Source organism: Solanum lycopersicum, chromosome 1 (genome assembly GCF_036512215.1).
Source record: "Solanum lycopersicum chromosome 1, SLM_r2.1".
Lineage (NCBI taxonomy): Eukaryota > Viridiplantae > Streptophyta > Magnoliopsida > Solanales > Solanaceae > Solanum > Solanum lycopersicum.
The window spans coordinates 87,497,782-87,508,452 of NC_090800.1; the positions used below are offsets into that span (position 1 = coordinate 87,497,782).

The 10,671-nt window shown below is 37.9% G+C and overlaps 2 protein-coding genes across 2 annotated transcripts; one reads left to right on the top strand and one right to left on the bottom strand.

Moving 5' to 3' along the window:
- Positions 1-125: 125 nt before the first annotated feature.
- On the bottom strand, positions 126-2,758 carry LOC101254432 (pentatricopeptide repeat-containing protein At1g14470). The gene has a single exon (XM_004231268.5). It carries the CDS (start codon positions 2,689-2,691, stop codon positions 415-417), a length of 2,277 nt encoding a protein of 758 aa, XP_004231316.1. The 5' UTR covers positions 2,692-2,758; the 3' UTR covers positions 126-414.
- Positions 2,759-3,163: 405 nt separating this feature from the next.
- On the top strand, positions 3,164-10,269 carry LOC101251038 (histidine--tRNA ligase, cytoplasmic). The gene is made up of 7 exons (XM_004230349.4): positions 3,164-4,917; positions 6,310-6,489; positions 7,292-7,549; positions 7,963-8,097; positions 8,300-8,578; positions 9,195-9,335; positions 9,775-10,269. The coding sequence occupies exons 1-7, from the start codon at positions 3,568-3,570 to the stop codon at positions 10,072-10,074; spliced, it is 2,643 nt and encodes an 880-aa protein (XP_004230397.1). The 5' UTR covers positions 3,164-3,567; the 3' UTR covers positions 10,075-10,269.
- Positions 10,270-10,671: the final 402 nt, after the last annotated feature.

Genomic DNA, 10,671 nt, shown 5'->3' on the forward strand with positions numbered 1-10,671 from the left:
TCATCTTGTGCTTCTGTATCCATTTTCATCTTTCTTTACTTAAATGAGTTATCTATATCTACTACACTGCGGTAGTATGTGGAATTCAGAAACTATTTGTGATCCTTACTCTTGAATACAGTAAATCACACCCCTTAACTTTTCACATTCATAATAGAAAATCAAATCAACCAATATTCGTGAACCATTTCTCAATGATGTAGTGTAATTCTATCCACACAACTTGATATTGTTGCTGGAACAAACTACACAGCCGAACATAGCTGTTGTCAGCAATCTCTGAGCATACTGACAAAGATTCAGCAAATTGCGATAGTCTAGCATGACTGACTATTTTTTCTACAACCTAGTCAATGTTGCTGATCTGAGAACAAACCATCTTTTATCAGTGTGGATCGTACAGTAAGGCATGACTTACCAATAGTCTTTACAAGAACACTGCCCTTCACTGAAGCAGTGAAACCGATTATTATCTCTAACAATGATCTCCCTCCCCTCCATCTTTGAAATGATTTTGATTGCTGTGTGGCAATCCCTACATATCCTGAGATTCTTCACCACCCTTATGACCGAGTGTGGTTCAGTAACAAGAAGAGCAAAAGCGACAGCCATCTTCTCGCTATGGGTCCCTACCATCTCTTCCATCTCTTCTTCTTCAACATCTTTTAGAACACAGCTCTTATCAGCCATATATCCAGCTAACTTCATCTTCTTTTCTGTTTCAAAGAGCACTCTATGAATATCTGCAGTTCGCTCGTGTGACCTGTCACCCACTATAAACTTGTGCATCTCCCCCTTGTGTTCAATCCAACTCCATCCAGTCGTTTTCTTTACTCCTCCAATTGTCATCAACCCTCTCACCCTGTCTACATCTTCCCATCTTCTTGCTGAGGCGTATATATTTGAAAGCAAAACGTAATTACCTGAATTTTCTGGTTCTATTTCAAAGAGCTTACTAGCTGCAAACTCTCCCAGGTCTATCCTTTTGTGAACTCGACTAGCATGTAAAAGGGAACCATATACTCCTGCATGTGGATGCATTGCCATACTTCCAATCAAACATTTTGCTTCGTCTAGTTTACCATTTCTACCTAACAAATCAACCATGCATGCATAGTGATCGGAGTCTGGATCTTTGATTGAATCAAATATCCTTTGACCTTCTTTTAGCAGTCCACCATGACTACATGCTGTTAGTACCCCTATATAGGTTATTCGATCTGGTTCAATATTTTCTTTCTTCATCTTCCACAACAATTCAACAGCTTCAATGGCATTGCCATAAGCTGCAACACCTGTAATCAATGTGTTATAAGAAATCACATCTCTGGCTTCCATCGATTGGAAAACTTTCTCCGCGTCTTTCATATTACCACACTTGGAATACATGAAGATCAGAGCATTATAACCTGAAATGCTCAGTTTGATTTGATGCTTTTCCAGGAAATTTACTGCCCAATTACCAAATTCCAAAGCCCCAAGGTGGCCACAGGCCGAGATCACACTAACCATGGTGACTTCGTCTGGCAGCACATCCTTTGCTATCATATCTTTGAAAAGGTCAATAGCCACTTTTGATTCTCCATTTTGAGCGTAACCAGCTATTATTGAATTCCAAGAGATGACATTCTTCTCAGGCACCTTATCAAAGAGCCCTCTCGCAGAAGCCAAATCACCAACTCTTGCATATGCTGAAATCATTGCATTCCATGTAACTAAGTTCTTGTACGTACCTAATTCGTCAAAGATCTTTCTAGCCATAGCAAGGTTCCCACACTTAGCATACATGTCAAGTAGAGCAGTCTTTGCAAAACAATTTAAGCGAACACCCTTCTCATTTATCATCTTAACAAGCCCTTCGGCAAGGCTAACATCACCATGCGAAGAACACAAAGAAATGACAGTAACCCATGTAGTTTCATCAGGGCAAACCTCACAACTCATCATCTCATTAAACAACTTTATAACCTCTTCAGCACACCCATTTTGAGCATACCCCGACAGCATTGCATTCCAAGACACAACACTCCTCTCCGGCATTTGATCAAAATACTTCCTAGCATTCTCCAAATCTTTCCTTCTTGAATAACCAGTAACCATTGCAGTCCAAGTAACCACATTCTTCTCAGGCATCAAATCAAACAAACTCCTCGCTTCAACTTCATCCCCCCAATTCCAACACCCAGAAATCATAGCATTCCAATCTGCAACAGCTCTCTCAGGAATTTCATCAAACAGTTCCCGCGCAATCTCCAAAGGCCCAAACTTTCCATACACATCCATAATCGCATTGCGAACAAACCTATCCCAATCATGACCCATCTTGATACAATGAGCATGGAACACAATGCCCCATTTTCCAGATGCTTTGATGAGAATCGGGTATACAAATGCATCAGGGGCTACATTGGATTTCTGCATTTTGTCAAACAGGTAGAGAACATCACTGTAGGCACCCAATTGAGAGTAGAACTTGAGAATATTAGTGAAAACAAAGACATTGGGTTGGTGGACTGAATCAAAAACTCGGCTAACATAAGTGGACGGAGCGTGGAGGCGCGTGCAGAGTTTGATGAGCTGCGCCACCCAATAATTGTCGGAACAGAGAGAGCGTTGAAAGAGCTGCGCATGAAACTGTTTCAAGTGGATTAATTTGGTGGCTTTCAATGCAGCCGTGTGCAAGTGTGACATTAGAATTTCAGTGTGCCAACATTGGCCCTTTTTGTTAACCAACTTAACTGTTTTTTGTTTTTTTTTTTGTTTCAATTCAACCTATATACCAAGACTACGTGGAAAAAAATATTTTTTTTTAAAAAAAAATATTGTAATATACAAGAGATAATATAAAACCTTCGTGATATATCAATTTTTAATAAAATGTTTTGCTTTAGAAACTCTTGGTTCAAATTTTGAAAAGATTTTTTCATGAGTTTTCATCCAGATACTAGATAATTAAGTCAATCATATAAAATATTTCATTTCTTTAATCATACATATTCACCTTAATAAATTTTAAAACTATATTTTTCAACTTGAAGGTTGATTTGTATGATTCAAGGAGATAATATATTTTGTATTTTTATTTTCAAAATTTAAATAGGAAATGTCTAGCTGAAAATCAAAAGTACACAAGTATAAATGCTTCAAGTATAAATTTATTCGCAATATTAGCATTGATTTTGAGAGAACAATAACATGATAATTATTATAATCCCATGAAAAGTATAGTTTGAAGATAATAGACAAATATACAAATTTTACACAGAAATAAAAAGATGATTTTCCCACAGACTCAAGTGATTTTAAGAGAAAAAGATGCAAAAAGAGAAAAGGAATAGAAACAAGAAGATTCCAATCGCACTCAAGCCCAAGTGTAACGCAAAACAAAACAAACCCCAAAACTCTTGGGTTGAAACCCATTTGCAAAACCTAATTCCCAAAATTCCGTTTCTGCAGCCCATTTCCCCCCCAAAAAACCCTCAATCCGTCACCTTCTAAACCCCCATTAATCCCTTCGCCGGCGATTTTGCCGGAAAACCCAACATCATCTTTCTGATTCGGTGACCCATGGCGGAAGAGAGACGCATGGTTACAGTGGGCGGAAAAGGCTCATCACTGTCATCTTCCTCTGTATTTGATATTGCCAATGGGCTCAGTCGTCTGAGCATAGACTCTTCAGCACTCTCCAAAGTATCGTCTTCCTCCAATGCTAAAACCAGCAAGACTAATGCGCCTACGGTGTCTGCATCATTTTCAATCCTCAGTAATTTAACATCCGATGAGGCTAGAGCTTCTCTCGTGGTCCTGCTCAACAAGCTTTTGCTTTCTTCTTCCACTTCTGCAGCTGTTAATCAGCTCTCTGATATCATCCTTAAGGATGTATTGTCGTCCTCTAATGTGCAAATTTCGTTTGATAACACTATTGATGGCGTTTCTCCGGGTGATTTTTCTGTGGCAGCAATAGCTGGAATCTCCGCTATCTTGGATCATCGAAGTTCAGCTTTGTCTGTTATTACTGATGCTATTGCTGCCTTGTCCTGCGAGGCCTTGGGGGCTGACATTTCAGCTTTCAATTTGAATGATTCCGGTGATGGTTCATCTGCCAAGGACGTTGTTGCCGTGGCTTCTGACTTGAAGATCTTGCTTAACGGTTCTAAATTTGTTAACCGTGAGGGTGATGAACCTGCAGTTTCTGGTGTTCCCGTGGTGCACGGCAAGTTTAGGGAGATTTCCCGACTCCTGCACTCCAGCACCCGTGTCCAATTGAACTCTGCAACTGTATCCAATTCTGGATCTTCTGGTACAGCCAGCTCCATGTGCACCACGCTGTTTTCCTTGGCTGTGGCCCTCAAGGATTTGGGTAACATCAGTTATAACCGAGCAAAGCGCATTGTCGATTCTCGCATTACTGGAGATGATGAATTTCCTGCAATGCTGATAAAAGAATGTCCTCGCCCTGATCAGCTAAAAGCTCTTTTCGCATCTTTGGTGTCAGCTCACTCGGATGAGGAATATGTTAAGTTCTCACATGATGTCAGCTCTTTACTGGTGATGGTAGAGAAAATAATTTCCTGGGAAGCCCTGGCTGCTTTCCTTTCCCTTGAAGGAAGGGACTTCATTCCTTCAGGCGATACGAGTGTAGGCGAAGACAGTGCAAAGACAGCAGCTAAAAAAGGAGCAAAGAAAAAGAAGATTCTTGGTAAAGGTACCACCGCTCTGGTGCAGTTTTTGAAGGATAGGCTGCTGAGCATGCCAATTCAGACTGAAGCGTCCCAGACTGTCATGGCTTTGGAGAATTTGGTTCGCAATTTCTTGTCACTACTGGACCCAAAGGACTTGGGATTTGACACTTTACTGAAAAAGGTGAAAGATATAGTGGAAAGCAATGAAAGCCGCCGGTTGCCTAAACTACCAAAGGTAGAGAACCATGCTTTGTTATCTTTGTCCCACTCATTTTTTCAGTTATTTTTCTTTGAGCGCAGAGTAGGCTATTTTTCTGCTGCTTCGGGATGACCCACTCCTCACCTAATTGAATTATTCATAGCAGTTTGATTCCAATTGTTATACAACTGGTTGAATACATGGCTGTCTTCTTTATTTGTTTATGTGAAAGATGTGTAGCAGTAGGCCTGCTAAATTTGATCTTGGTACCAGGTCACGTGATATGATGAACATCCAACCCGAATCCTTAAGAAAATGGTGGAATGGCCTAAGACACTTATAAACTCGTGTATGCCCTTTTACACCCGATCTGAAAAATATACTATATAGATCAATAGTTTGTTTGGGACTTTTGCAGGATACAAACAAAAAAGTAGCTGGAAATAATTAAGTATTTTAGTTCAACCTTGGTGATTAACCAGAAATTTCGTAACATTATTTTTTGAAGTGCAAGAAAATCAGTAATTGGCAGCACTTGTTTAGGAGTAATTATATTTCCTTTAATATTTACCACTTTTGAATAAAACTCTGATATTTATCCCTGTAATAAATTCTCAAGTTTATCAAAAACAAAAGTAATCTAACTCATACACTTTCTCTTAATTACTTTTTCAACACTTCAATATTCAATTTAGCAATGACTATTATTATGCTTTTTGCTCAATGTCTGCACTTATGGAATAGTTACTGTCCATGTGGGATTTGGTGGAGGTATTCCAGCAACTGGATGGAAAATGTTGAAGGATGTACACTAGCTTTTAGATGATGCAATGACAATATTTGGATGACCCCTAATGAGAGGATCCAGAGGTGGAATCTTAATGATGTAAGCCTTTATTTTTTTTTTGGATAAGTGAGTGAAAGTTATGAGGCCATGACAACTATAAATCCCTTTGGACCCAAGAGAGATCATGTGGCGAAGTTTTTTGATCAGCTTAATGGCTAACATTTGTTTGAAGGCTAATTAACTTAAGACTGCGGCATTCTGCAGTAAACTTGATGCGCAAGCGTATCCCTATTTTGTTGGGAGCTTGTATGTAGAATGTGGAGTTTCATCTCTGAATGTTGTAGGTTTCATCCCCTTGACAAAAAGAGGAAGTAGATCTTTAAATTTACCGGCACAATGTTTCCTGTTTTCTGTTGGATAATTTACTTTCCTATCAAACAGTGTTAGAAGAACATAAAATTGGGAATTGGGAATTAAAATGCCTTCTTCTTTACTCCTAATATTCTTTATAGTCTCGTCGTTGTCATATCAACTTTAGAAGGAATATGAATAGATTTAGCTCCTTTTTCTAGGTGCACCAAATGGATGTAGTTAATGTTTCATCTGCAGTGAAATTTAAATGTTTAATTCTTTTGTGACAGGGAACACGTGATTTTGCAAAGGAACAGATGGCTATAAGAGAGAGAGCTTTCTCAATTATCACTGAAGTTTTTAAAAGACACGGTGCTGCTGCTTTGGACACTCCTGCTTTTGAAATGCGAGAGACTCTGATGGGCAAATATGGAGAAGACTCAAAATTGATATATGATCTAGCGGATCAGGTTTATTAGTTGTTTCAACTGCTATTTATTGATTGATTTTTGTTGGTGCATCTGCTCACATGGGAATTCCACACGCACACATAATTTCGGTCTTTCACATGTATGAGTGTGATCTAGCATCAATGAAGCTGGATGTATAGTGGCAAAAAATGTTAGAAGATTTCTTTCCATTTGTTTAATGGATCTCTATCCACCGAAGTTGTGTTGATGGAAGGTAGCAGTACCTGGTGGATGTGACATGTAGAGGTGCACAAGCCACCCATAACCCAACGTTGTCAAAAAATAAGTGTAACATATAAATATAATTGGAACAATGGTGTGGGATAGTTGGTTTCTCAAAGAGGAATTGTGTGAGATCTTATTGGGCATTTCATAGTTCTGTTCACTAAGATTTCAGTAACTGCAACTTCCTCTCTTCATCATTTAGTTATATAAATTAGAATATTAATAATTTTATTGGTTTATATATATTTTTTTCCATTTGACTTTCCATCTAAAGGCTTCACCTCTGCATGATTATTAGAAATTTGTCTTCCTGTTAAACTCCCTGTGTTCTTCTAATCCCTACTTCTGCTAGTGCTGAATTGTATGTTTTGCTGTTCTGTAAATACAGAAGTTGATATTTAGGTTGGACAGGAAAAAGTCCTTTTTTAGAAGTTAAAAGCATATATGAGTCTGATATTGTTAAGTATTCATAGATTATTTAATAGGTGCATTTTTGTTGTTTCATTATTTCGAATCTGAGTTGTGCATTATTCCTGATCTTTTTGTACTAATTCTCCTTCCCCGGTAATATTTGCAGGGAGGAGAACTTTGTTCTCTTCGTTATGACCTGACAGTACCATTTGCTAGATATGTAGCAATGAATGGTCTGACATCCTTCAAGCGTTATCAGATAGCTAAGGTGTACAGAAGAGATAATCCATCTAAGGGTAGATATCGTGAATTTTACCAGTGTGATTTTGACATAGCTGGTCAATTTGAGAAGATGATGCCTGATTTTGAGGTCATAAAGATTTTGACCGAGTTGTTAGATGAGCTTGATATTGGAGAGTATGAGGTAAACTTTCTAATGGTTCTCTACCCTTGTCCAAATTCAGTCTATGCTTGTTAGTTGTCCTCGGAATGATATTCAAAGGAACACTATTTATATTTGTCCCCAATCACTAGAAAATTGCCTTATGATTTTTGCCCGCTCTCATGTCCGCTCGTCCTCCCTGTGCTTCTTCTCAAATCATTAACTTACATCACCACAGTGTTTTGGTTATTTCATTGGGACCATCTAAATCTTCGACTTGTTTGGTTGTGATGCATATCTATCAAGAATTATACCATTCCATCTGTATATAGATTCTCTTTGTTTTTCTTATGATGCAGCACATCCTAGTTCTTTTCTCACGCAATCTCAAAAATCATCTGTCCTGTTAGTGGTATATGGCATTACTAATTATGTAAATCTTCTCTTCTATTCAGGTAAAGCTTAATCACAGAAAGCTGCTTGATGGTATGTTGGCTATATGTGGGGTGCCACAAGAGAAGTTCAGAACCATTTGTTCAAGCATTGACAAGCTAGATAAACAATCCTTTGAGCAGATAAAAAAAGAAATGGTGAGGCATAGTCTCCCAGTAGGATAAAGTTGTATGTTTTGTTAAGATGGCTATTTGATATCTGTTATTGGTGTTTTGACTAGTACTGGCGTTCTAATGAAAATACTCGAGAAACTTGTGTTAAAAATCTGTCAACTATCATCTTTATGAAACAGAATGGGTATGTTATTAGCAGTCTAATGCTGCTGTCATTTAATAATAGGTGGATGAGAAAGGCTTAAGTAATGAGATATCAGACAGAATTGGTACATTTGTCAAATGGAGGGGACCTCCAGTGGAATTATTATCTAAGCTCAAGCAAGAACGCAGTTTTCTGGAGAACAATGAATCTTCACTTGCTTTGGATGAATTAGAGATTATGTTTAAAGCTCTGGAGAAGTCCAAGTGTATTGACAGAGTGGTTTTTGACTTGAGCCTTGCAAGAGGCCTTGATTACTACACAGGAGTCATATTTGAAGCAGTCTTCAAAGGAGCTGCTCAGGTAGATCTCTGGGTTAGCTAATAAGTTCTAGTTCCAGTTACCTATGCTTTGCGACTTTGGCTTGTCAATGTGGTGGTTTTCAATTCATAGTTTGTGCATTTATGCATCATAGATGTACATATTAATGGTTTGAGTTCTCAACATTATTTTTTTAGGCGTCTAAGAAGTATATATAAACTGTACAAGTTATCAACATTATCTGGAGCCTAAAATATCTCAAGTACTTTCAATAATATTTGCTTTGACTTCCGTATTACTGAAAGTCAATCTAATATTGGAGTAACCAGTGTACATTATTCTAGTTTCTTCTGTCTCGCATACTATGTTCAGAGTTAAACACTGTAAATTGGCTCTTCCCAAGGCGAACAGCAGGTTCTCAAGCCTCCAAGTGTGGCCTTGTTTAAATGTCTTCTGCATCACTATTACTTGATAAAAGACCTCCATCTGTAGTATCGAATTTGATAGTGAAGTTCTAGTAGTTTGATTATGGCATAGACCTATATATAAGTCTCGGTTCCTACTGCTCTGTTTCTCCTATTATATGTGTGTTTGCATGAAATGTTTGTAAATTGTAGTTTTCTGTGATCGCTTACCACTTGTCTGGAAATGCCTGCAGGTTGGTTCGATTGCTGCTGGTGGACGTTATGACAACCTGATAGGGATGTTTGGGACACGGCAGGTTCCTTCTGTTGGGATCAGTCTGGGAATAGAGAGAGTATTTGCAATCATGGAACAGCTTCAGAAAGACAAAAATCAGGTGAGAATAGCTAAATAAGCATATCTGATTTGTTTTGAAATAGACTTTGGTAGTTTTCATCTTTTTCAACTTGTTGCACGTCAGTCCTCTTGAGCCTTTTTAAAGATTATAGATGAAACAGTTCACATAATTCAATATGGTCACAAAGCGGTAAAACTGATACTACGACAAATCTACTAAAGACTAGATGAATGTCCCTAGCATTCGTGGTGCACATTGTTCTGTTTTACTTTTTTTTTTTTTTAAACTTATCCGCTCCATGGCAAATGATGTCTTCATTTCTGAAGATGTCCTAAATTTGTTGCATAATGCTAGCTCCATTTCATTACTACCTATTATTTTCTAAGCTCCTCCCTCTTTTCTCTCTCTCTCCATGTTTTTCTCTGGAAGTGTTAACTTATGCACAATGTGTCATTGTTCTCCTTGAACAACTTTCCAGGAAATTCGAGCCACTGAAACTCAAGTTCTCGTTAGCATTCTTGGTGATGACAGTGCTTTGGCTGCTGAGCTAGCTGGTGAATTGTGGAATGCTAAAGTGAAAGCAGAATTCATGATCCATAAAAAAGTGATGAAGCACATTGATCGGGCCAGAGATTCGAGGATCCCTTGGATGGTACTTGTTGGTGAACGCGAACTTAGTGAAGGAGTTGTAAAATTGAAGGATGTTGTTGCAGCTATTGACTATGAGATTCCCAGAGGTAAGCTCGTGGACGATCTATGCAAACGATTAGGCATGTAATATCTTAAGCTCTTTGTATTGGTAGATTGAATAATTTTTTAGCAAGATTCCATTTTTGGGGGGTTTAAAATCCACCATGTTGGTGGAGGGTTAGACATTGACCCTTGTCCATTAATCCACAAAATGTACTACATATTTCAGTAACCTTACTATACTTTTGTTGAATATTAAGGAGATCAAATTTTCGAAACACTATATTTGATCCTACTTACGCAAAATTCACATCCAAGGCAAGAAAAATGTTACTGTAGATCCTGAAATTATGAAGATTGTCATCATGTCGAATCTCAAAGATATACATGTTATATTACACTAATACACAGTACCCACCACCTTCTTAAAGCTGTGTTTGTGAGATTATACTGATATTGTTAACTTGGTTCCAACAAACAAACATATGAATAAGAGTTGTTGGGGGGTGTGACAGTGTCTTGATCCTACGAACATTTCTTTGAACCATCTCACTCCAACTTTATATCATTATCATTATTAGCCAGAATACAAATGTAATAATGCTCCTTAAATAAAACCTAATCTAAAAAGTAAAAAGGTTGTAATGTCTATTTATTGGTACTTACTCCTTGGATCATCTATATA